We start from the raw sequence: 27,946 nt of genomic DNA on the forward strand, positions 1-27,946 counted from the left end.
TTGGTCCAGGTTACCTTTTATTCTGTGATGTCCATGTGTGAATAAAGTAGATCATCCCAATTTCTGGTTCCACTGCTACGGTCTAGTAAAAGTAAAGACTTCCAGCTGCTTGTGTTTTGTTTTCAGGCCACCTTTTGATTCTTCCCATACCAGATATAAAAATAGTTCTTAGAAGGAACACCAGTCCATCCTTACTTGTTATACTCTAAAACTTATAAGCTTGATTTTGTTTTGCTATCCATTGTGTTGTAAATTTGGTGTTATGAGGAGCAAGAGATTTATGTTTATTCTATATAATTCCCCCCACCCAATTCCAGGAATGATTTAATTTGGCCTAAGCAAGTGTATCTTGATCATTTTAAAAAATGCACGTGTGATGTTTATGCTGCTTGCACAGTCTGGAATCACAAGACTCAGGACTGTTGGGTTAGTGAACGCTGGGTTTGTTCCCTTCTTTGGGTTCTTCTCTATTTAGAAAAACGTGAATATCTTTCTTTGGAAAACCTGACGGTTGTAGTAATGAAAGATGCCATATCACTGCTGCATATCTGTTTTTTTTTTTTTTCCCTCTAGAAATGTTCTTTTGATGGGGCTATAGAAAAGCCCTCTTATATGACATGACGTATGTGTTGTAAACTCAAATTGTCACTTCTTTTGAGAATACACCTTATTTTATGGAATTATATAGTTCAAGTGATCTCTAACCTTTTCTCTGGGATGCAATATGCTTAAAATGTAGAAGGAGCTATGACAAGCATATACTCAGGATGGATTATAACAGTTTCCATTCATTGTGTGGTACCCTGCAGGTGTAAAGAGTGACACCCGAAGAGAGAATACAGCATCAGATTATCAGCTGCTTTTGTTTTTAGGATTGATTCTGTGGAGATGACAGCAAGTGTGTGGCCTTTATATGGGTAAACTATGTAATACCACAAATCAAAACGTTTTTGAAAACACCTGATCCCCGGTGAGAGTTGCTTTGTGTCTGTATGGTAGGAACAGCATAGCACGTAGAGAAATCTTTAGCTCTCTCAATGCCAAATCTGTGCACGGACCAGAACCTCACTTAGTTGGAGCACATGACTGAAGAGTGGGCATATCAGTGAGTATGAGTGTTGAGGTTTGGTCCTGCTTTTGAATTGAGAAGATCTGCTGTGTGAAGTTCTGAAAAGTACCTTTACTGTTGACCTTGGGGTTTAGATAGAATCTAAGTCTTAGAGCTTTGATGAGAATGTAGGAACCGGTTCTAGCCAAATGCATGGACTGAAATGACTGTATTGTTTGTCAGGTCTTGTGAAGAAGTACAGTGTGACAGTGAGGCCCCAAAACTGTAAAAGTAAATAGCCTACAGCAGTTAACTATATTTATTTTAGAGACAGGTTATAAACCCAAATCTCTGTGCTGAACTTGAATGAGTGTTTCCTTTCTCCTCTCCTGGGGTAAAAGCTCCTGATGAGAACTGCTCTCTGGTATTGCTGGGACAAAGCTGTTGTATGACCTTCTTTATGTAAATGACTGGCAGGGGAATATTTTCATTTACTTTAAAGCCATGTATGAAGGTGATTTGCAGGCTGGTCCTGATAGCCTCTGGCCCCTGTGGTGGGAGGGAAGCCAAAGCTGAAAAAATGGAAGCTTTCAAATGGTTAGAGAGAAGCCTTGCATATACCCCCTTTATGACAGTGATGGCTATAAGGCTGTTTTTCTTTGAAGTGGTACCCCCTATGAGAGTTACTTGGGTGACTTTTTGGTTCCGTAAGGAGATTTTGTTTCTTGGTGCTATGCACAGTGGTCCTTACAGTTAGGACTGTGTGTGAAACTATCAGGGAACCAGCAACACTTAGAGGCTTCTGGCCCACTTGTAGCTGGGCACCTTTCATTTTAAATGCCCACTCTGGTTCTTCACAGCATGTATCTTAAATAAAGGACGAATTCATTCATATTATGGGAAAGCAATTTGAAGCACAGGCCTTGTGAATTGGGACGATCAGTAGTATTGCCATCCACTGCTTATGTGTGGGTCTGGGACAATGGGGTGGGTGTGGTAACCCTGGTATGTTCTGATTCTCTTAGCTGGAAAATTTTCCCTCTTTCCCTCCTTCCTTCCCTCATTGTTTGACAGAACGAGAAATGTATTGCCAGAAATGAATTAATTCTGAAAGGACTTGGGTTCTTACCATAGGTGTCCAGAAGTATACCAAGCCTGGAGGCGGTGAAGGTGAGATGCACACATAACATATAATGATAGTACAAGTGTAGGGTGGAGAGCAGAGGAGCTGCTCATAGTCTCTAAGTGCTTCTCTCTCATGACTAATAATAACCTTTTTAATATTCTTAGTATTGGGGATGAAGGGATGTTCGAATTGAGAATTTTCTGTAAGGGCTTCAGTGAGACACAAGTTGGTAACTGTCCAGCTTGCCCAGGACAGGGGCTGCCTTTGGTGTTGACCAATTGGTGTTGCTTTCCAGGGGATTGTGGCTGACACTGAGCTGCCACCATGCGTCTGGGCTTTCATGATTACTCCTCAGCTGGCGAGCCAATCCGTAGGTGGCACAGCTTTCGTGCTCTTCCCTACACCCCCACCCCCCACCTCAGGCCCACTTTGAGGTCTGATTCAGGGATTTTCCTGGGGGTATAGCCCCACAGTTTTAAAAACCTGTTCAAGGCCAGAGCTTATAACAAGAGTAGAACCCTTTTCCCCCTGTCATTACTACTACTTCCTTACTGACTAATTAGCCGACTGCTGCAGATCTCATTAAACTTCATTAATCCTGAGCATCTGTCTATAGGAACTGCCTCAAGATAAAAAGAGGAAACTCAGCTAAACGTTTTTGTTGCTGCTAATTACCCCAAGCTATACTTTTTATTAATTAATTAATTACTCTGCTCACTTCCAAACTGAATGAGGACCTTTCCCCATGCCAGACAACTGGCATTTCACTCTCCCCTGGCTGCAGATATGATGCTCTGTGGTTTGGTGTATGGGATACCTGTAATTATCAGGGCCAAGAATAAGGTGGCTCTGGAAGCCTGGTTTTGTGTAACCTCAACTCTTCAGAACTTGTAATCAATAATTGATTTTTTTTAAAGACGCATTCTTTAAATTATCTCATGTTTGTTAAAATACATAATGGCAAAACAATTACAAAGCCAGTTTTCTTGACTCCTTGGTTCCAGAGTCTAAGAAAGAATTTTAATGGAGGCTGAGATGAGAGTTGGTTATTTCTATGTTGTAAATACAGGTGACATTAGAAATGGAAAATGCTGATCTTGGGTTTGGATTGGTGGTGACCCAAAGCCAAGGAGTCCTTGGTGGTACTCCTCACAGGTGTCAGGCAGGGCAGAGAAGCACACTTCTCTTATTGGGACTTGCCAAGAGTTCCTGATGGAATTGAAAGCACAGTTGAATGGATGATTCTTTTTAGTCAGGGCTTCGGCCTTGAGTTATAAGTAAAACTCCTGTTCAGATTGGCAGGAGTTAAGTTTGCAGGATACCTTAAGACATTTAACTCCATGTGCTGCCTTTAGATGGTGAAAATGATTCACCAGTCAGGCTTGACTACTGTTTCATCTCAGATGTAGGGAAAAGTCCTTGCAACATAGAATTCTGCCTAGAGCAGTGGGGACTGGCAAGGCCAACCTTGATTCAAACCCTTGGGATTGTGCTTTGTGACTTTGGGCAATTCACTGAACCTCTCTGAGCTTTAGTTTGCTCTTACGCAACGCGTATTTGATAAGAGCACCTACTTTTTAGATGGTAGATGTATGAAGTCCATGAGTTTCAGTGCTTAGAAGAGTGCTAGCCCTTACAGTACATGCTCAATAAACCCTAGGTATCCTGGTGGATTTGGAAGACAGTAATTGCATTACCTGATCATTTAGAGCTTCCCACTTAGGTAGCTAATGCCCTGGTAGATCAGTTCCACTGGGCTCTGATCTTACCTTTGGCTGATTGTTGATGTCACCTAGACTCAAACCTCAGCTGTGAAGCTTTGACCCCTTGAATCACCTCTGGTCAGATGATCCTACCTGCTTTGCTCTTTCCTCTCTTTTGCCACTTATTACTGCAAATGTAATTAACTGTTGATGAGGCTGGTGTGTTAGTAAACTGAAAACCCCTCCAGCATGTATCTTAATTTCCCATTGCTTTGTACAGTAATTTACAAATACTTTTTGAAAATGGAATTTGTTTTTCCTGCAGATCAAATCTGAGGTGGAACCTGGTTTGCAGAGTGCTTCCCTAGCATCCTGTAGACCTCCGTGTTTCTTCAGTGAATGTCACTTATATTATTGCTTAATATCCTCAATTCTCCATCTATTAAAAGGAAGAATTAATATTTGTTTACCTTATTTTGCTTATAAATGTTTTATAAAATTAAATACTGATTTGGCATTCTCCAGAAGATAGGCATGAAAATTCAGGGTGACATTTTATTTATTTTAGAGTACTCACCGAAGACAGCATTTTGCATATGACCTTTTGTGGCGCCCTGGGAGAATGTTTTCCTCCAGCAGGTGCCCTTTTTATTCCGGCTCATCAATCTCAGACCCATTTGTGAGCCTCGGTTCTCTTACCAGGTTAAGATGAATTGTATGTTTTCCCCTCAAGTGGAAATGCCCTTTGAATATTTCAGAACTGGTATGTGCTCAAAACAACTAAGTGCAGAAATACAGAAGTGGAAATCCTCTAGTCTCTGGTTGTGCTCTTTTGAGACAATTATAGTTAATAGTTTGGGAAGTAGCCTTCCATACCTTTTTATTTGTGGTAACTTACATTTAAATATCTATCTAAATATATATATTTATGTATCTTATAGGATCATGCTAAATATATGCACTGTTCTGTGACTCTTCGTTCTCGGCCATCTTCCCCAAACCTTTGTACTGCAGATTTCCCTTAATCTCTCTCTCTCTCTCTTTTTTTTTTTTTAATGATTTTATTTATTTATTCATGAGAGACACAGAGGGCGGGGCGGAGGGCAGGTGTTGCAGAGACACAGGCAGAGGGAGAAGCAGGCTCCATGCAGGGAGCCCGGTGTGGGACTCGATCCCGGGTCTCCAGGTTCAGGCCTTGGGTCGAAGGCGACGCTAAACCACTGAGCCACCCAGGCTGCCCATCCCTTACTTTTTTTAATGCATACATGCAATTCCTTTACATGAATGCATCATATTTTAATTAACCCATTAGTATATATATTTAGCTGTTTCTGGCTTTTTCTCTATTGTTGCTGATACCCATTTTTTACAATTTTTTAAAAGAAATCTGCAGTCTGCGTCTCATATATCTTTGTGTGCTTGCACAAGCGTTTCTAGAAAGTAAGTATCTACAGGTGTCATTGGTAGATGGAGGAAATGCATATTTTAAGTTTGATATTGCCCATTTACCTTCCCATTAACCACATACCAGTGTGCCCTTTTCTCCATGTTTTCAGTATGTGACAGGATTTGTTTTTCACGTCCAAGGGATAGAGTTAGTTTATTTTTGCCTACTCACCTAGTCCTGTAAGTGGAACTTTCTGCCACCTCAGCAGAACATCTGTGGGCTTCGAGCCTTTCCCACCCAGTTCCAAGATTATTATCTTTATACAGGGTTTTGAGGAGAAATAACTAAAGTTTTCATTAAGCAATACAATGTCCCTGAAGAATAAATCAGCTATAGCAGTAGACTTTCCAGGCGTATCTAGGTAACAGCAGCAGAAATACTTCTCCTGTGATAGGGTTGATTTACCCTCCCCCATTACCTCACAAGCTGGCAGCGCTACAACCAGGTCCGCACACCTGTTACAGGGACCTCACTCTGTGGGGTGGGAGATAAAGCCTTGCTTATAGGGATGGGAGGGTATGAATGTGGGGGTCCTCCATGTGGGGGCACATTCTGGGATATTGTAAAGATATGTGTTCTGTTTTGTGGGAAGAGATTTGCATTTAAGGTTAAGCAATACTGTGCAACAGGTTTACGTTTCCACAGCAAATAGACCAACAGAAGAACCCAGCTCCCTGTATATGCCCCCGCTCCCCTCCCCCCACTATTGTTGCTTTTTTCAGTTAAAAGAATTAAGGTAGATAACTAGCTGTAAGCTGTAAAGATTCAGTAGGGTCTAGGTCACACTTTGTGCACTGTCTTACATGGAACATAAAGCTTTGATTAGTGTTCCTATTAATGAGAAATGGGTTTTGACTAAAAAACAAAACAAAACAAAAAATACCAAAATACTATATACTGAACTGTCCTCCTTTGATTAGGGCAAGGGATCCCTTGGAGCCACCCACCTGTTGATTGGGTCATGATACGGGTGAATCTGAGTTCATGTCTTCAGTTTTTCAGTCCTCTTTATTGAAACAAGGGAATGTACGTTGTGTACTTAAAGGATCTGCCCGCCAAAAAACTGTATTATTTGGCTTTATAAGAAATCTTGTGTAACCATTCTGTGTGTGAAGTTGAGTAAAGCCACAAAGGAAGTTACCAGAATTGTTTTCCAGTGTTTGACCCTGTGAATGATAACTTTCTCTTTTTCATTTTAATATATCTTTAAAATAGCTAAATGGTGGTTGATAGGCGTGTCAATTGTCAAATGCTTTGAATTCTCAAGGAATTGAAAATTTCTTGCTGTTTTAGGAGAGGACTTTTACTACTTGAAGATGCCCTTCCTAGTGCTTTCAGACTAGTTACTCAATAAATGGTTTTCTTTGGTTAATAGATTAACCCAAGATGAAATAAAAATGAGAGGAGGGGCCTGTATGGCTGAATGTTGGCTACTAGTGTGTAGAGCATGTGCTGTTGTACATAGAATAATTTTTTAGGCGGTGAAATAGTTGAGTGACTTTAAATATATAACGGAGGCTTAGGTCAGAGTAAAATTCAGTAAATTACTTCCTGAATGAAGAATACTCAATGAGAAGTGAACATTTTGGTTTGATGCACCAGAATATCACTTAGAAAATAGTGTTAAACTCGAAAATTCTTTAGTTCAGTCCAGGAAGCAGCTTATCTTTAGAACATGCATTTATTTATTAATTTATTTTTTAAAGATTTTATTTATTCAGGAGAGACAGAGAGAGAGAGAGAGAGAGAGAGAGGCAGAGACGCAGGCAGAGGGAGAAGCAGGCTTCACACAGGGAGCCTCACATGGGACTCTATCCTGGGTCTCCAGTATCACACCCTAGGCCGAAGGTGGCACTATACCGCTGAGCCACCCGGGCTGCCCCATTCATTTGTTTTTAAATATAACTTCCCATTAATTGGAGCCTTGTCCTGATTCTATAGTGCCAAGTGATAACTTGGCATCACTGTAACATTCTTTGTTCCAAAACGGTAATCCTTTGTAGATTAAATTTACACATATAACCATGTTTGGAAGAAGGACTTTCATGATAGATTATCTTAGAAGGGCACTTCCACAACTAAACTCATTTAGGAAGTGATCATGTTAGTAAGCACTGTACCATCTGTGAAAAGCAGACTGCTTTGTGGTGACCTTTAGGTCTTTGTCCCCTTCTTCATAACTTTGTGTGTCTCTGGTTTAAAAAAAAAAAAAGTTTCTTGAACTTTAACTCTTTGTAATAGTGAATTAGAGGTGAGTTGGACATCTTTGTAAAATAGCACAACTATCGAAAACTCATGAGTGGCTAGAACCGGTGCAATAGCCTACTGGTAGCATAAGCCTTTTTGAAAGCACTGAGGTAGAGCAGTATATCCTTTTGAGTCTTGAATTTATTACAGTAATGTAACTCTAGCGTGTGAGAGAGAATTCTGTCTATCTCCTTGAAATGTTGACCCTAAGAATCCTGGAAAACAGGAAAAGAAAGAAAATCATAAGCAGGGGCCAGGGCACACACTATTTGATTGTTAATATACTGGCTCAGACCAGCTACATTGTCCATAAAACAGTATCGCTACCTTTTTTGCACATTGCATGAAAAAATTCTCTTTCACCACTTGCACTTAATCCCAAGGTTCCTATACTAAAAACCTGCTTTTAGCCCTTGAAAATGTAGTAAAGGATTTTTTTTTTTTAACCAGTGAATTTGAGTGCCATATGATAACCTGGTGAGGATATATTATTTACTGCTTTAGTTATTGCTGAGAAAAGATCACCCCCCCCCCCATTGCAATGAAATTACCTTTATAAAGTTTTAGCATACCCATTATGGTTGCTTCCCTTTAAAAAATTCTTTCCTAGTTTGTGTTAATGTTAGCATTCTCCCGTGTAAGTTGGATAAAGATGTGGTGTCTCTTTAGTTCTAAGCTTTTTCCATCTTTTGAGGATATTACAAATAACCCTAATCTACCTGGGACTTCATATTTTTTAGTTTCTTTTCAGGGAGGAATGGGGGGGGGAGAGGTGATGGAGAGACTAAAGCATATATCAGGGTAAGCACCAAGGATCTGAAGCTTCTGCGCACAGGAAGTGGGAAGTTGGGAAATCTGGCCTCTAGCCTCCTGACTTTTCCTCGTCGCTTGAACCTGAAGGTATAGCCGTGGGTTCTGGCCTGTGGGAATCCACTGTGTTGTGTCCTTCCTGATTGCTGGGGTAGTACTTTTAATCCTGTTATTTCAAGGTTGCCAGAAAAATACCCTTCAGCTGGGGAGGGGAGAGAGCCTAGATTTTACCCCCTTGACTGATCTAACATGCCGGCAGAGTCCTAGTAATCCAAATTAAAAGAAAAAAATGTGGCACGTCAATCTGGCTGCATGTTTAATAGTAGAAATTAAGTGGTCCCCAATATGGAATTCTGTTTGTAGCAAGTGTTCAGTGCGGGTTTGCTAAGCTGATTTTGATTTGAAAATGGAAGCTAACAAAGGGAATACAGGACTAATGACACTATAAAAATGTTTAAACCAGAAATTGATGAAACTTTTTCTGTACAGGGCCAGATAGTAATCATACTAGCTTTGGGGGGTGGGGGGCTACATAGGGTCTCTGTCACACCTCCTCATTCTCCCTCAGTGCCCCCCCCCCATATGGAAAAATAGTCTAGCCCCTCGGCTGTGCAAAACAGGCTGTAGGTCAAAGTTTGCTGGTGCCTATTTTAAATTGATCTTTTTAGTCGTGAAGGAGCTGACCTGGGTGAATGAGTGTTGTTTTGGGAGGCAGTACCTTATTTTCCTCAGGCAATATGGGATGGTGGTGTGAGAAGGAGGCTTTCAGATTCTTCACGGTTCACATAGCGGAGGGTACTAATCCTGGACGTGTCTTTGCTAGCCACGTGCCCTCAGATCTCCAAAATCTCTCTGTGCCTCATCTAGTTAGAACTAACATCTTAATAAACAAGGTGAAGTTAACGATGACCCTAACACACAGCATCTACCAGTTCATAGGAGCTGGGTAGGACTGACTTCGTCCTTGGTCCTGCTGACTTTCCTTGGCTGCAGCTTCAGGGAGAAATGTCAGGCTCATGATGATAGGGCTTCTTGTATATGAAAGTACTTTTGAAATGTGCCACCGATTTTCAGATAAATTTTGTGAATGGTTTCTGGATATTTCTTCATGTGTCCTAGGCTGTTGGGTTTTTTTTTTTTTTTTTTAATCTTTATCGTATTGGGTTTTTTTAAAAGATTTTATTTGAGAGAGACAGCATGAGTCAAAGGAGGGGCAGAGGGAAAGGGAGATGTATACCCCCTGCTGAGCAGGGAGCCCAATGTGGGGCTCAATCCCAGAACCCCAAGATCATGACCTGAGCTGAAGTCGTAACTGATCTTTTCAGTTGATCAGTCGCCTCTATCATGTTTTGTTTATTAAGACATATACAACAAACTTCAGAAACATTTTCATCAAGCAACAATTACAGTTACAAACTTCCATGGATTAAGTTGCTTTTATTTTATATATTAGGTGGAGGAGAAATCTGTTATTGGTGTCAAATAAATGAGGTGGTGTTACTCAATGTCTATCATAATCCCATTGCCCAGGGCTTATGAAACCTATTATTGGTTGTAATCATTTAATGACTGTGTAACATTTGGCACACCGTGCCTCCATTTCTTCCACTGTAAACTGGGAATAATAATAAATACATCTAATAACAGTGGGTCTAAATAAATCAATAGGTTGAAAACATAAATTTAATATGTTATTGTTGCTACTGTGGCAGCTGTAATAATTCCTTTGGAATCACCATTATGAATCAGGGTACTGACAATTCACATTTTTAGTAAAATAAATAATCATTCTTTTTTAAAAAAAACTTCGTTAATGGGTTTTTTGCACTGGAACCAATTTCCTTTTATCTTTTATTTTTTCCTATGAAGCGTTTTTAATATTTTAAAATAAATATAAAACATTAGCATATGTTTCCAAGTTCATCTAGTACTCCTACTGAAGTGAATTTCCCCACGAATCAGAGTGATTTGATGAATTTGGTTTTATTTATTATTTTTATTTTTTTGAGTGTACTTGACACACAATGATTTGATAGCTCTGTAGGTTATGCTATACTCACTCAAGTGCTGGTATCGTCTGACACCATACAACACTATTAGAGTGTCATAGACTGTATTCCCTATGCTGTGCCTTTAATTCCCTTAACTTACTCATTCTATAACTGGAAGCCTGAATCTCCCCCTCCCCTTTACCCATTTTGCCCATTCTACCCTCTTCTGGTAATTATCTCTTTTCTGAATTTATGGGTCTGGGTCTGCTTTTTGTTTTATTTGTCTTGTTTTTTAGTTTGTATATATAAGTTAAATTTTTCTATTTTTTAAAGGCATTTAATATTCCCTCCTGGTTTTGGCATTTTGTACCATTTAATTCACCCTAGTTCTCAGATTTGCTCTTGTTGAGAACAATTAGTGGGGTTAAGTCCAGCCATTTGCTTTCAGAGTTCGCCCCTACAATCACCATAGCCTCCTCCACAGTCTTGATTTTTTTATAAATTGTGACTTTAAGGGGCTCACCATGACAGGCTGGACCCTTGGGAATCGGCCTTCTTTTTCAGTTCATTATTGTGAGTCTCCCTCTGCAGGGCCTTAGTTTCTAGTTGACAGAATTGGGCTGGATTACTCAAAAAAAAAAAAAAAAAAAAAAAAGACCTGCTGCTGTAAGCCACAAGCAGGGCCTGCTCCACTGATGTAAATCGAAGGTGCGAGGTTATATAGAGTTCACAGTTGTTCTGTAGTCTGTATACCAGACTGTGAAGTGTTAGCAGAGAATTGTGTATTTGCTACACATGCATTTAGAACAGATGTTTACATGTGTTTTGTCCACGAAGCAGGTTAAACTGTTAGGAAAAATATTTTAACTGAAGTTCTATTTATATACAAGTCAGCAAACATAAATTGAAGGCACACAGACTAACCCAGCACAGGGAGGCCTTTAGTCAAAAGATTAGTTTCCTTCCTTTTGCTGCCTCAAGATAACAGTTTGATTCTCTATTATCAATACAGCCAGTTGCCTGTTTCCGGTTTCCTGCTCTGTGTGTTTTGCATGTTGCTCATGGGAAATGATTTATTTATTTTTTCAAGCCAAGGCACATATGGGAACTCCACCCTACTGTAGTCTTTTGTTTTAAATTAGGATTCTTTTTTTAACTCAAGGATTGAGCTTTAATGGATAAATTGTTAAAATTAGTATAAATTAAGTCTTGTTACTATTGGCCTATTTGGCCATGTTGAAATAATGTTATAATTACACCCTTATATATTTTGCTGCCTCATTCTACTGTTTTGGAATGGGATGGCGATTGCCACAAAACAAAACAAAATGAAAAATAAAGATTTCAACCTTTTCAGGTTAGCTTTGGATCTCTTTTATTCTGAAAGACCATACCACAAAATTGCATTTTTATCATTTATCGGACATTGAGGAACAATTGCAAGAAGCAATTGAAAGATTTTTAGTTGCTGTTCAAGGATAACATTTAACTTCCTAGGACCTATCTCTGATTTGAAATTTCTTTCATTAGTAATTTCAGTAGGACCACCAGTAGCAGCAGGATTTATTGAGTACCTATTTGTTGGGCATTGGAAGTTTGCTGGTTTATTTAACAAACGTTTGTGGTGTTTTTTTTTTTTTTTTTAATATTTTATTTATTTATCCATGAGAGACACAGAGAGAGAGAGACACAGGCAGAGGGAGAAACAGGCTCCATGCAGGGAGCCTGATGTGGGACTCGATCCCGAGACTCCAGGATCACGCCCTGAGCTTGAAGGCAGATGCTTAACTGCTGAGCCACCCAGGCGTCCCCGTTTGTGGTGTTAATAAACTACATGCTAAGCATATATATGGTGAGGCGCTAGACAGATGTAGAATTGGATCCTTTACCCCCAGGCAAGTTACAGGCTAGTTGAGATAAAGGACACAGGAGATAAAGAGATCATATCCCATGCATGATGGCTTGTTGGAGGGCTAATCTTGGGCAGGCTCATCAAGGAAGGATTAGGGATAGAGGAAGTGCCTTCCAGGTTAAGGAGAATGATGTAAACAAAGAAATATGCAAAGTGTAAGAGTTGAGAACACAGCATAAGACCTCTCAGATTAGAACATAGCTGATGTGTCAGGGAGGATTCCAGAGAAAGCATGTGCCTCCTTTGGATTCCCATCTCAGTGATTTGGACCCTCTTGTGGATGGCTGGGAGCCATTGAAGGTTTTGGTATAGTGGTGTAACTTTGAGAAACCACTGTTTGGGGAAAGTGACTACAGCAGTAATGTTTAAGGTGGATAAGAATGAGGAATGCCTGACTGGTCCAGTCAGTAGAGCATGAGACTCTTGATCTCAGGGTCCCAAGTTCCAGCCCCATGTTGGGTGTAGAGACTAAATAAATAAATACTTGAAGAAAAAAAAAAAAAAAGAGGGTAAGAATGAGAGAGGCATGAGGGACTTCAGTAATTGTTGAAAGGATTCTTATAAACACTCAAAAATACATCTTGAAATCATTCTCCTGACAACTGATCTTGTACTACTTTGTAATATCTTTTGCTACTTTTTTTTTACTTTCTACTTTGTTTCCCTGGCTAGACTAACTAGTTCATTGAGGGCAAGGGACCTTGACTTAGATGCAGAGTTCTATACATATAGTAGGTGCTTTGTAAATACTGGAGCTTACTAATACTCTCGACTTCAGGTTAGTCCTTACCCAGATAACTGTAATATTGTCATTTAAATAGCTAGTCATGGAGCAGTGTTCATGGGATGCTGGCTCTGTCACCTCCTTTTGATTTGTCTTCAGCTTCCATTCTGGTTTCTCCATTCCTTCTGTGAACCCACATCTACACCTAACTTAGCCATCAGTCTGTACACAGAGAAATTGTACATGATTGTACCTCTTCCTTAAGCCACTATCTTACCGCAACTGAAGAAGATCCTGATGAGAAAATATTCTTGGTTTATACCAGCAGATTCATACTGTTTGGAAAGTAGAACGATATGCTGTCTGAAGCCAGGTATAAACCTACCTAGTCTTTGAGGGAATACTGAATAGGGTCATTTGTCAGTTCCTGTTTCTGTATTTCCCTGATTTTCCATCCAGAAATGTTCCATGCCTTCAGGCCTTTCTTCACCCCCGGCTCCCATCCCCTTTCATAGCCAGAATTGTAGCATATGGTGAATGTGGTTGTGTTTAGCACTATCATGGGGTGTTGCCAAAGATGCTATACAATTATTTCTATCACACAATGCCCTTCTGTTCATCAGAGCTATATCTGTCTCCTTTAGCTTAACTTACACTAAAATGGTGTTCGTTTTTCCAGTTGCAGCAAATTCTGCAGCATAAATAAATGTTGAGGCCTTATCCAGTATGATAATGGTCATTCCCTAAAAAGCACAGAAGTTAGTTAAGAGCTTCAAAGGGGATGGTGATGGAGAGGATGTTCAAAGCCTTTTGGTTAAAATTAGGCAAGAATATTTCTGTTATAAACGTTTCATCTCTTTTCAGTAAGCCATCTTTGTCCAAACACAAAAACAGTGAATCTAGGTACTTAGAAAAGAAGGTGTAGCCATGCATGCTAATTTATTTTAACCTGACTGAACAGTGGAAGAGACAGCAGCACCCAAGAACACCCAGCATATGCCGGCCCTGCCCCTAGTGGCTGGTAATGCAGAGCAGCCCTTATCTTCACCTTGAGCTTTGGTGGAGATGCCTTTTGTGTCCCACCTCCCTGACAGAGGTGTGCAGAGGAAGTGTAAGTTGCTGTTCAGATGCATGATGGTGAACTGTAGGCACACCATCTTACCAAATATTGTAATTAAGAAAGTGCACCATAGTAGAATTTTACCTACAGTTCACTTCTTCCAGGGATCAGAAGCTGTCACAGGTGTTGGCCACTCACGCAAGGTTGAGTTTTCTCTTGTGCTTCTCAGAAGTTCTCATTTTCCAGGTGGCTGGATAATTTTTCTGAGCCTGTGGTGCCAAAGAATTAGCTGGCTGGATCTTCACCTGGAACCACTTCTGATTCTCACGTTTTCAGGGCTCTGAGGACATTTTGGTAGAATTGGCGGGTCTGGGAGGCTTATTTTGAGAGTAGCTTTAAGCTTTTCCTGACTCCTACTCCTGCATTAACACATAGACTCACAAAGCACCCTTCTGGTTCTTTCTGCCCTTCTTCACCCAGTTCCCCTTGTTTCCTATCTCTGGGCTGCTAGCACTGCAAGCGCCTCAAGTCCTGTCTTCCATCCGTCCATATGCATTGATACCAGGCTGCCAAAGGTGGTCGTGTCCTCAGGTACCATCTTGGTTTTCACTCCATCTCTACCACATTGTGCCACTCATTGCAAAGAGATATTGGTGAGGAGTGCTTAAACCTGAAGGCCCTTATGTGGAGGAGTGAGGAGACCCACATTCCCTGTAGCTCTGTAGGTGGAGCGAGTCTTACTGGGCCATAGAGACATATCTAGACTGGTTTGAGACACTGTCCAATAATTCGAGTTGGAGTTACTTGGTGATGGATCAAACCCTTTCACAAAATAAGGACTTGGGTTAGGATAGTGAGGTGATAGATGATTCTATATCTTGTGTCATGGACACATGTTTGGTTTTGTGTTTTAATATTGTGCTGGAGGCATTATGGAATAGTGGTTGAGAACCCAGGCTTTGGAACCAGCCTGCCCAGAAAGTTACTAATTTTACGTGGTGGAGTAGTTATGGGAACTATAAAGCACATAGATAGATACCTAGGACATAGTAAGTCTCAGTGATGCCACTATTATTTTAATAATAAGAAAGAACAAGCTATTTTCTTTCTATACAGCTATTAATAGTGTACTGCCACGTACACACACATAGTTTTCTCCCTTTCTGGGATTTTTAAATAGCTAGCCCAGGTACAGTAGAAGGGATATTTTTGCTTTTGAAAGAGGTGTGCAGAGGAAGTGTAAGTTCCTCTGTTGTTTTAGAGGACTTCTAAAGCCCACCCTGCAGGCGTATGGCTTCATGATCCTGGATCTCAGATGATGTGAATTGATGAGAGCCGTTCTCTGCTGGGCCAGCAGAGGAGGAGGTGATTTAGTGAACAGTTACAACTAGCCAGGTACTATGCTGTGCACTTCACCTCCTCTCATCTAATGCTAGAGCCACCTTAGGTCAGTCCCTCTAAATAGATACATTGTGGAGGTGGGGGCCATGGACCGACACAGCTGAGAGGTACTTAAACAGAACAGGGCTTGGAAACAGCACTTACCAGGTTAGGGACAGAGTTGTGTGGGGGTGGGGGGGAGGGGGCGGTAAAGATGGGGGAATGGTGAACCTGCCCCAGCATCAGGCTCAGCCATGTCAACTTGGGGGATTTGGCTTGGGGGACAGAAATGCCCACTGTCACACTGGTGCAGACTGAGCCTACCTCTGTGGTTGTCCTGGAGGCAGAGGCAGTGGCAACTGCTACTGCTCTTTCTGGAAGGAAGTAGTAAGTGTTTTGTGGGATGAATGGGGTTGAGGGTAGACAATTCTCCTGCTACGGCCAACATGCAAACCATCAGAGTCACAAAGCCTTGGGGTGTAGGCTAAGAGAGTAATGACACCCCAACTCAGGTATCTTTCTCTGGGAAGTGTAGTCTGAGGCACTACGAATGCCATCTCCTTTGGTGGGAGCCCAGAATGTCTACACTAGGATTTCCCAGCCTGGGCACTACTGACATTTTGAGCTGGATAATTCCTTGTTGTGGGGGCCGTCCTGTGTACTGTAGGATGTTTACCAGGATCCCTGGCCTCTACTCACTGGATGCCACTGTAGCACCCACCCCCAAGGCGAGACAATAAAAAATGTCTCCAGACATTGCTAAGTGTCCCATGGGAAGTTGAGAACCACTGGTCTAAATAACCGAATCAATATGGAGTTTGCAAGGGCTCCCTTTTCTTGTTACCAGATTGGCCTCGTACAGGTAGAACTGGAGTGGGCTCTCCTTTCTTCGCTCCTCCCACCACTTCCTCACAGTCTGGCACAGGGACAGCAGCGCAAGCTTGGAAACGCCTCTGGACTGTCTTCCATCCTGCGTGCCAAGGGCCTCCTGCTCCTCCTCAGGCAGGCGGCTGGCCTAATCTTCCCCAGTCTCGCTGGGTGGTGAGTGCAGGGGTGATGTCATTGTGCCTTCCCAGGAAGGGTGGAACAAAGGACGGAGTCCCGAAGGACACGCAGCCTCATCCTCAGCTAGTCTGGCGGGTAGATTGTTTTCCCTCCCCTTCCCTCCTTCCGGCCTCCGAAGTGTTTGTTGTTCACCAAGCCGTCATTGTAAGAGGACACCCTGGGCTGCCTGGACTTCGTGTCTCTCTGCTGAGCCTGTTTCCTGCCCCTCGTGTGCCATGACAGTGTTGGTTCTGGTCCAGTGCCTTTTCCACTGGCACGAGCTAGAGGAACTTAGGCCTTAGGTGACTTAGCTAGCACGCATACGCAACCTGGGGCCTGCTCAGAAGCCGTGGGGAGCGTGTGGGGAGCGTAGGAGAAAGCAGCATGAGGACAAGAGAGCAGCAAGCTCTCTTTCCTCTCCTTTTTTTTTTTTTTTTTTTTTTTTTTTTATAAGTTCTCCTCCTCTTCTCTACCTTTTTCTTGTGCTTCTGGGGACCCGCAGAGCACTGCTCACACAGATCCTCAGCCTGTTTTATTTCTGCTTGGTCCCTTCTCTGCTCCGCCAGTGACCTCTCCGGGTTGGGCCGTAACTCAGAGCTCCGTGCTGGCGGAGTGAGTGCACTTACTGTCTTTTGAAGCAAATCCTTGGAATCCCCTCGTAAAGGAACCTGCTAATTCAGAACCTGAAAGAAGTCAGGAGTGTTTTTCTGTAATGTGAGATTCACCAAAGGAGTGACGTTTGGCTGAGGAACACCTTTTGTGCTTGTTTATTTAGAAATACCATAATCTAAGCAGGTTTTCATTTTGATCTTGTTCCCTTGATAGGCTGGGTGTGGTAGTGACTTTGAGCCCAAACCCTTTAATAACCATCTCAGTACCCACCAAGAGCTTTATTAAAGACATTTCCCACTCCAGGGTAGCACATAAAATGTATTACAATTAAAAAAAGAAATTAATTGACCCTAAATACATCTGAACCATGAGTTACTTGCTCTTGGTGAAATGTACTTAGGAGAAGCTTAATGTCTTTGTATTCTGCTCTGGACCAGCTCTTTCAACACAGCCAATTTTTGTCCAAAAAATATAGCTCCCTGTGTCAGTGTCATGAAGTTGCCATCCATCATGATGATTGTGTGATTAATAATGCATGTGATCTTCTCTCTGTGCCTTACCATGATGTTACTGGTACAGCTCCTTTTTCATATGCACTGTGTCCTTTATACCATTTTCTCATTTCCCCAGTCCTGCCCTCTCTAATCCTTTGTCTGTTTTGAGTTGGCCTTTGTCCTAGGAAAAGGCCCTCTTTCCCCGCTGGACAGACTGACTGTTCCTTTAGGGAAAGGCTGAGCTGTGAGGAGTTGCTCCCTGCAGCAGGTGGCCAGCTGCCTCACCTGCCAGGCTGGCAGCAGTACAGGCTCACCCCCTGTGGTCTCTGCCTGGCTCCCTCCCTGTGGTGGAGTGTCTGGGGGCCTCAACGGAGCCTTCCAGGCAGACCTCCCAAGATGCTTTGGCCATGCTGGGAGCCCAGTATCCCCAGGCCACCAGGTACATGCCTTGTAAGTAAGAGTGGCTTTTTAGTTGTCGCCTAGCAGTGGTGAAATACATTAAAAACAACAAAAACAAACAAACAAACAAACAAAAAAAACTATTGGGGTCTGCTCTCTTTTTTTTGAGCCTGACGCAGGACTTGATCCCGGGACTCCAGGATCACGCCCTGGGCCAAAGGCAGGCGCTAAACCACTGAGCCACCCAGGGATCCCCTGCTCTCTTTATTATAGATTAATGCATAAACATCTTGGTGGGTTTAGGCTTACACCAGAAGAAGTAGATCTGAGGTCTTCTGGCATAAATTCATGCTACAGAAACAGAAGTGGGGTGGGTGACTGACAGAAGGGTATCTCTAAAAAAAAAAAAAAAGTCAGTGAATACAAATGGATGTGGGGTACATTCTGTGTATCCCTGTTGAAGGTTTCAGCAGCCTGCATTTAGAATATTCTGCGGAGGCAAGAAGATTGGAAACCTGTTTGTATGGATGTGAAAGACCAGTTCTGGGCAGATGTGTCTAGAGTTTTAGGCTTTGAATTGGACGGAACTTGATCACTGAGGCTTAAACTTAATACTGTTTCCTGGATGACTTGGATGTTCAACTACCACACTTTAGACCATAAACTAGCAGTTGCCTTTTCAATGAATGGTTGAAGTTTGGAAATTATAGCTGTCCACTCATCCTATAGAAGGGGACCCTGAACCCAGTATGTCAAAACATTTTTGGCGAAACCTTGGCCTAGGTCTTGCTCTCCCAGTGCCTAGTCTGATCTGTTTGTACATTACCATCTTACCTGCCATTCTCTCTGTTGTTCATGAAGCATGTTGATTTAGCAGGTGAGAGTGTCATTGCAAATCAAGGTCATGAATAAATTCATCTTCTGATCCTTTGTACATGAGGGAAGAAATTTCTTGCTGTCTCCTTAGCATTTCTACCCCATATCCCTCCATATACTAACACTCCTTTTGGAGGTATAATAGTAGTTGTAACATATACATTAGAAACTTTATCAAATGTTATGCTCCTGGGCAGGGCTGCACCAGACCCTCCTGTGATCTGCTGTATCCTCTTGGCTCTCTTAAGCAGAGAGGAGAGAAAATGAAGTGAGTGAGAGCAAGGATATTCTGCTGGTGGTGTGCTTAAAGGCTCCAGTATCTTCAAGGATTGTGCAGTTCTTATATTCCTAAAGAGTTGATCATGCTTAAGGGGACCTAAGTTGAGGTTTCTTTCCCTTTTTTTTTTTTTTTTTAAGATTTTATTCATTAATGAGAGACACACAGAGAGAGGCAGAGACATAGGCAGAGGGAAAAGCAGGCTCCCTGTGGAGAGTCTGATGCAGAGCTCTATCCCAGGACTCTGGGATCCCGACCTGAGCCAAAGGCAGACACCCAACCACTGAGCCTCCAGGTGCCCCTAAGTTGAAGTTTCATTTACAGTTTTGTTTTCCTGTTCTTCCTTTGGCTGGGGTCTTGTGACCCTGCTGGCACATAGATGCTGCTGCCATGCTGTAATTGACAGTAAATTGAGCTCTCTTCTACCTGCAGATGAGCGTGAGGCTGTGCAAAAGAAGACCTTCACCAAGTGGGTCAATTCCCACCTTGCCCGAGTGTCCTGCAGGATCACAGACCTGTATACTGACCTTCGAGATGGACGGATGCTCATCAAGCTGCTGGAAGTCCTCTCTGGGGAGAGGCTGGTAAGTGAGAATGTTATTAAGTGACTTTGCACCATAGGTTGGAGAATGTTTTTGAAAAATCAAGTGTGTACTTGTGTTTCCTGGTGAATTTTGCAATTAATGATTGAGGTTTTTGAGAAAGAGAATCTGGATACGTGAGATAAGCATGTTGGGGAAAAAAAACCCCATGTACCATTGTGAGTCTTAGGTGTTGTTCTTGAACTGTAATTAAGCGGCCTCGTTCTGGGAATTTGTGAGGTTACTACTACCCCTAGTCTGAAAGATCTTGGCTGATGTCCCCTGTTTAACAGGGCACAGTGCTGGAAATTGAAGGGCCAGACTTGAGTATTGGCTCCAAGATGAATCTCTGTCCCACCAGATCATGGAATAATTTTAAAATTTGTTTCTTACTGATTCTCTGGAAAATCTGAGCTGCCGTTACCAGGTGGCAAAAATTGAATTCAGTAGTCTCTGATGTTTTTTGCTTTCTTCCTTGCATACTTTTTATTTTGGGGGTGGAGGGAGAGGCTGGTGTTGTGTCATCTCCTTGGAAACTCTCAGAGCTTCTGATCAATTCGCAGTGCCTTTTTTGGGCAGGGGAATTGTCAGCCTACGCTGAAAATCCTGTCCCCATTTTGTTTCCCAGAGCTACTTCGGCCTTCTCTGATGTGACTTTTGTTTATGAACCTTAAGCCAGTCACCATAACTGACCCAACAGGTTTTGTCTCGCCTCGGTTTGAAAATAGATGCCATATTATACCAGAGCACATGTAGTTCCATAGGTGGTGATGGGACTGAGCCAAAAGCTGACGCCCAGGGATAGAGCCCCACATCTGTAGTGACATCACCAGGAAAATATGATGCTGGGCAGTTGTCAGGACTGCCAGAAAGCCTTATTTTTAACTTGAGCTCCACCCCATAACTTGACAGCCACGTGGGCCTGTGTGCAGACTGACCCCCACACCTCTGACCATAGGCAAGGGGCTAAGGTTGTACCCTGCCCTACCATTGGCCTACCAAAAACGTAGCCCCTCAAGCCTAGGCAAAAACACACGTTTTCTCTCTCCCTGCCCCTCTATTCAAAAACAGAGTCCCTTAAAAGATAAGCGCCAGCTCATCTGTAGTGAGTTTTATTTATGCTCTTTGTTCCCCAAGCATGCAGGTCTTCTTACCTCGTCATCTTTGAGAGTTTCGGGTGGAGTCAAGCTAAACAAACTAGAAAAAAAAAGGAGGCTTCTGCCCAAGATCTGATGGCTGCCCTGAAGGTAGTTTTTATAGAGTGAGATTATGGGCAGTAGGATTCATGTGGAGAAGATACAGGCCCATCATTTACTGCATTTTGATTTGTTTTTTGAAGTACGTCTTTGTGAGAACATAGGTTTGAATTATTGTGATCTGCACCTTTAATTTTTTGGGGACTTTTTGTTTTTAAATTTTTAAGTAATCTCTACACCCAATATGGGGCTCAAACTTAAGCACCAAGATCAAGTCGCATGCTCTACTGACTGAGCCAAGCAAGCGCCCCTAAATTTTAATTTTTGTAAGCAGACATTTCCCCCTGCCTCTCAATTTTTTTTCTTCTTAAATGTTTGACCTGGTGTGATTATTTAGTGATTTTATTTTGTTTGATTTTGAAACTAGCTAAAAAAAAAATCAGTAAAGGTTATGTGGATAGAAATTTGAACATTTGTTTTGGTAACACTAGGGTCCAGTCTTCCAGGCTGTATGTAGGAAGGAAAGTGTTCACCTTTGAAGATCCATAACTCTTTAACACTAAGAAGATTGTGTCCTTGATAATGTCCCCATAACAAATGGGATCAGTCTCATTGCCCTTTATTCTGAACAGGGTGACAGGAACTTTAGTAGGGAAAAAGAAAGCAACTAACAAAGCATAATTCTTAGTCACATGCAGATCCCCTCCCTCCCACTCCTCTCTTTATTTGCAGTTAGCAATACCTTTTTTTCCTTTCCTTTCCTTTTTTTTTTTTTTTGAAGCCATCCAGAGACCTAGGAGAGTAGGGAAGGGGAAGAACATCGGATGGGCACCATTCCCAGCCTCTCAGGCAGTCAGTGCCAGAAATTGTGTTTAGCATTGACATACCACTTTGTGAACCCCCAGTGCCTTAACTTCTTGAATTATTCATTCCTCACAGCCAACCCTGATTATAGGTTGGGCAGTCTGATTAATCTTCTTATTCCAAAAATACAGATACCATAGATAGGGCTAAAGCTCTTGTTCATTCAGACTGAAGATTTTCAGCCCATTTGGCCCATGGTTTATTTGGTTCATGGTGCTTTCTGGAGGGAACACAAACTATTCTCTGCTCTGGCTGCAGAGGAGCTGGGGACTCAAGTTAAACATATTCTCTGAAGGAGATGACCTTCTAGAGGGCTTGTCCCAAAGGATCCTTGCATATTCAGAGTATAAAACTAATGAGATGGTTAGAGCTTCCAGGCTCGGGTAAATTCTTGTCCACAGCTAAACGTGTATGGTCAGATAGCAACTCAGTCAGCTCTGGGCTTTCTGCACCAATGATCCCAAACCCTGTGTGACATGAACATTTGCCTTCCATCTGGACCTGTGTCTTAGTCGGCATTTTAGCCCTTTGCCTTACCATCAGCTTGACAGGAGGTAACAAATGAATGTCTGAGGAACTGCAGTATCTAAATTTATTTTATTAATAGATTCTTGGAGCCAGTTAATCCTTTACAGAGGAGGAAATTTGTCTGAATTTTACTGAGTAAAAAGGTTCAAAGAAACATCAGCTTAATGATCCAGATAATTCCACTCTAACCCCGTCCACATTTTGGCTCAGTAAAATTTTGAGTTACATTTCAGCAAGTTTTAAATAGGCATTTAGGTTATCAAGGCACTTGATTCTTCTGTATTGGGAATGTCATAAGGCAGAAATCTCCTTCTGTGGTCCTGGCTTGGACAGGATGTATGTCTGGAGATGTCCCTGTCTTCACCATGTCTATGTTAGTCTGTGGAGCAGTGAGGAAATTCTGAAGCTGAGTCAAGGAAGCCTTTCTTGTGTGTGTGTGTGTGTGTGTGTGTGTGTGTGTTTTATGATTTTATTTATTTATTCATGAGAGACATACAGAGACAGATACATAGGCAGAGGGAGGAGTAGGCTCCCCTCAAGGAGCCCGGTGCAGAACTTGATCCTGGACCCGGGGATCACCCCCTGAGCCGAAGGCAGATGCTGAACCACTAAGCCACCCAGGCGTCCCCAAGGAAGCCTTTTGTACTTGGGTGGGGTTGGGTTGTTGACCCTACCCCCCCCCCAAAAAAAGTTTTTTTCTCCAATATCTTAATCTGAATTATAATGGACTATAACTCTTCATAAAGATGTTGTGTTAAAATTGCCTTAAAAAATATAGGCCCGCCCTTGACTTTACCATCATCTGAGCAGATAAAAGCTGTGACCACAGAACCTGTGCCAGTCACTTTGTCATTGGTCCCAGACCCCAGGACCTTGGGAATAATATTGTCAGACGTGGACTTTGGTAGTGAAGTGGAGCCCATAGATCACAGCTGAGGTTTGAGGCTTGCCTGTGCCTGCCCCCGTTCCTCCATGGGCTTCAGCAATAAAGAATGGTTCTGAGACTGCCAGTTTTCTGCCTTGAACCTGCCAAACAGAGCACTCACCTCTGACCCAGAGAGGACAAGGATTTCTGAACACCTCTGCCCTTCCCCCCAGCCTCTGCCATTTCCAAAGCACATATCACTGATTTTTGCTTGCCCATGATTTTCCTGTCTTCTTACTCTGTTAATCAGCATCAAAGAAGAGAAATCAACAACAATGGGATTTCTTTTTTCTTTGCCACCGTTAATTCCAAAACAGGCTGAGCTAGGTGGGGAAGATAGATTTACCGCGAGATTTGTTAAGCCTTAAATCCCATGTTGAACTGCTGTGAGTTTTACATAAAGCCTTTGTTAGGAGAGCCATACTGGCATGTGTTGTTGAAATGGGGTTTTGTGAACTGGCCACAGAATCTGCCTTTCATTTGTAATATCATTTGTTGGGGAGAATTTTCTTTTGTTCTGAACAACCGGCCACAAAAGAACACCCCATTAAATTGCAGCCGAATTTTACTGCTATTAGTGCAAAAAGTGAGTTAATAGTAATAGGTACACATGATAAAGTACGAGTTGAATGGTTTCAGAGCCCTAGAGTTCAGAAGGGGCATTGTGCCTTCTGGACAGCATGTCAGGCAGCCCTAGCAAGTGGGTGGGGTTCCAGCAGGATCCAGGAGGAAGGGTTCAGATGTGGATGGCCAGAGATGGTAAGAGTCCGGTGTCTGCTCTGAGGGACAGTGAGGAGCACATTTGGTGGTGGGCATCAGGAAGGAACTAGTGTGGGAAAGTATCCCAGCAGATTGTTTTTGGAAGGAGTGATGATGGTGACTTGAGCATGTATTGCTTTTACTGTGTACTGTCACATCCGTGATCTAAGTTCTCCCTGTCTGACAAAGTGGCAGTTCGACTTTATGGACGACGTAGGGAGAAGTGACCAGGATCTTGCCCTAGGCCAGTGTCACTAGTGAGTAATAGAACATGAACTCCAGTCCACCTTCCTTTCCCGCTGAGCCCTGCTGAAGGAAATCATAATTGGGAGAGGTCCCAGCCAGAAAGGAGACAGGCAGGACCTGGGGGAGCACAGTGTGGTGTTCCTTGATTAACTTTCATTGGACAAAAATCAATTATACTTTTGTTGAGGGTCAGAGCTTGACTTGGGGCCTTAGTGTGAAGTGAGTTTGGCTATGCATTATATTAGAGGAGATTGTGGGATTAGTGCTTCCCATCCTCCCATCTGTATTCAGTAGAGCTGTGTGCGTGGTGAAACTGTTCTTGATCAAAAGACAAAGACATAAGCAGGTGTCTGTCACATTGGTATGTGGAGACTAGTTAGTGTCTTTTCTCCATTTCCTCTTTCACTTATCAAGGGGTCAGTGGGCACATTAGGATTCACCTTGCACATTAGCAAGCTTTCCGCTTTCCAGCACATACATTGTATTTTATAGCTGGCCACTTTTGGTGACCACTAAGTTAGATCCCTCCATTTCGTGGGTTCTGAGAGAGAATAAGGGCCAGCCAGGCCATCCAGCTGGTGTGTGGTAGCCTCTCCTGCTTCCCAGAGCTGGTGATGTGTCCACCCTGCAACCCTTGGAGAGCTATTGCTCTTGAAGGTGACTTCAAGGTGACTTGGGATATCCATAGAGAAAATCTGAGGGAGTGGCAGTTACTAGGGTGACCCAGCTCCCAGGGGGCCTACCAAAAACCCCTGCAAGAAATCCTCCTCTTTGCCTTCCTCTTTTATTCAGGGAGGTCACATCAGCTCTGGGAAACATTTGTTTTCTCTTTGCCATCCATAGGCTCTGACAAAACCCTGCCATTGTGATTATTCTGTATTTCTGCAAATCCTGACACCCTGCAGGGTATAATAGACTCAAACTCAAGGATGAGCAGGCCTTGGAGGCAAAGTGGTAGACCAGGGACCATCCGGCTCCTTTGTTCTTTTCTAAAGGCATTGGGTCCACGTATGATTTGCCCAGGGCCACACTGCTTCTCTGAGGCAGGGTGCCGACAAGTTGCTCTAGTAAGCGATTAGAATTGTGTTTTCAGATGCTAGCAGTGGTTCTTTTGCCCTATAATTTTCACTCCTTTGGAGTCCGAAAAAAAGATGGGTTTGGGGGTGAGGCTATGGTTGAGAAAGATTTGGGACTAGAAGGGACAGAGGGAACCTTGGGAAGGAAAACAGGAAAAGTGCCTACAAAACACCAGGAACATGGGCCGTGGTGTGGGATGAGCAGGGAAGCTTGTTAAAATGATTTAAAGGAGGATCCGTAAAAAAGGCATTTCCTCAGAGGAACCAATCTCCTGCTGCCACTGCCACTGCCATTGCCACCACCACTTGTTTCTGAGTCACATATGGGGCTGGTATCGATCCTTGTTTCCACGTGAACGACATTTCAGGCTGCTGCCCCAGAAATGACCTACAGGACAGAAACACACATGTTGCCGTGGGAACGCGCCAGTGTCACGGGAAACATGACAACAATGAATGGAGGCAAGACGGGGGACACTCCTTTTCTTGGCACGATCAGTGGCTCTTGGGGCGTGGTTTCAGGAAAGTGTTTATTACTGAGGACTGCACCCCTCCCCCGGTTCCATTGTGTTCAGTTTTCTCCATTGTTATCTCTCTTCTCCTTTTAAGAGGATGGAAGTTTAGTAATATAAAAATAGCTCTTAAAAAAATGAAAACTCTCTGCCAGATGGGAACTGAGTCTGTTTCCTTTCACGTGGCAATATGTGCCCCTCTTGGTTCTTGGTGTAGCATGAAGAGAATGAGCTTTGGAGTCCCTGCCGGCCACTTAGGAACCAGCTTCATGGATTACTCCCATCTGTCTAAACCAGCGTATTCCCCTCCGTAATGTGGTGATTATCTTACAGTGTTACTGTGAGGATTAAATGTGATAACTGTTATTAACCACCTCACAAAGAGGTTAACGGAGTTGCTCAGTCAGTGGCAGCTGAGAATTTTTAGATCTTGGGAGCTCTGCAGTTCTGGTGACCAGTTTGTTTCAGTGTACTCTCTGTGAGATCATTCATACTTCTTAAAATTAATTTCCTTTAACCATTGCTCCCTGAACTTGCCCATCTTGCTGTGCCCTAAAACATGCTAGCAGCCCTCTCTGAAGCAAACACAACAGGAGACCTGGCAGCTGATATCCTTAGGTCTTAGTCCTGGTCCTTACTCCCCCTCCTGTCAGGCCACCAGTGTATCACTTAATCTCATCATGTCTTATTTATTTCTTTGGTTTAGAAGGAGTGACTTGTGCCAGTGAAGATGAGTAAGCTTCAACTGAGTTGCAATGCGGGGAAGTGTTGAGAAACGTGAAGGTGGTACAGTGAGTGAGGTGGTAAAGCACGTCCACTAATTGTGACTGTGTAGTAGTTAGCCCAGTTTGAATCCGTAGCTGCAGCACAGTAATAACATTTAAAATGTCTGTAAATCCTGTTTCTCAGACTTGTTTTCTAATGAGCTTTGAACTACAGGGTTCTCATTCTCCCTTAAGTGTCAAGGTTCGGGTACTTTCACATCCTTTTCCCCCTCCATCTGGACACCAGCCAGCCATGTTTTTCTCTACCACTCTTCCTTTTCATTGCAGTCCAGAATTTAATTTGGGGTGTCAGTATTAGAGGAACAGTATTATCGTTATCACTGTTTGAAGACATATTTTCTCCTGGTGTTGAGCTTACCTTTCGAAGCGGTTTTGTACCTCTATTTGACAATCAGTGATTAGTTCTCGTCCACGTTAACTGTAGATTTTTGAAAGTAGTGACGGGTACATAGGTAACCAGCGTATGGAGCTTGTTTGGTGAATCTTCATCCTCGTTACCTTTTCTGGATAACTGCACACGGGTATGGTATGGAACATTACTGATTCCTTTGGCTGAGACAGCTTTGTTGAGCCCGGTGTCGATGCACATCTGGAGTTCCCATCTCCTTCATGACAGATTTCCAGATCCTGAGCTCCTGAGGGTGGCGCACTTCTTGAAATCCACTTCGTGGATGTGCTTGAGAATGTTGATGGTGTATTCTCTGGTCACTGCCTCGTGGGGAACAGAATGGCCCTTCTTCTCGCCACCCTTCTTTGTAGGAGCCATTCTGTGGGGCCCTGGTTGGAAAGGGAGCAAGCTTGCCTTTCACTTGAAGTATGTCAACTTCTCAGTGGGAAAGTTCTGTCTAGAACCTAAATATTTCCTGTTGCCTCTGGAGAGGTGTACTATATCTAAACACAGGGAAAGGGGAGAGTCCTTCTTTTTTAAGTAAGTAGAATTGCTGGGAGGAAAATACTTGAGGTACTCTTTGCTAGTAGAGAGACATTTTGTGTGTTTGAGAATGCCATAATGATTAGTTTACCATTTCCTTTATGTGTAGCAGCCCTTTGAGATAATTATTGGTATTCTAACCATTTATGGGTAAACAGTTGAGAAGTAAGGCTCTGGTTTGCTAGAAAGCGGGGAAATTTTAACAAATACGGCATTTCAACAGCATGTTTGTTGTATTTTGTATTCTATGCCCAATTGTCCAACTGAAGCATATTGTATAGGGCTGGTTTGCTCATGTTTGATGATTGAAAAGATAAAAGGCATGAGCAGTAGGAAATTTTAGGGAAAGGGAGTTCTTCCCTCTGCCCCAATCTTGGATTGATTTGGGGAGAA

The 27,946-nt window shown here is 42.7% G+C and overlaps 1 protein-coding gene across 2 annotated transcripts in view; it reads left to right on the forward strand.

Moving 5' to 3' along the window:
• Window positions 1-27,946, forward strand: part of SPTBN1 (spectrin beta, non-erythrocytic 1) — a 197,885-nt gene that overhangs the window by 106,596 nt on the left and 63,343 nt on the right. For both annotated transcript variants that reach the window (XM_077915404.1, XM_077915405.1), the window contains one exon: window positions 19,583-19,734. In XM_077915404.1, coding sequence (XP_077771530.1) covers window positions 19,583-19,734 — 152 coding nt within the window. The remainder of the gene's footprint in view (window positions 1-19,582; window positions 19,735-27,946) is intronic.

This window comes from Canis aureus, chromosome 11 (assembly GCF_053574225.1).
Source record: "Canis aureus isolate CA01 chromosome 11, VMU_Caureus_v.1.0, whole genome shotgun sequence".
NCBI classification, from domain to species: Eukaryota; Metazoa; Chordata; class Mammalia; order Carnivora; family Canidae; genus Canis; species Canis aureus.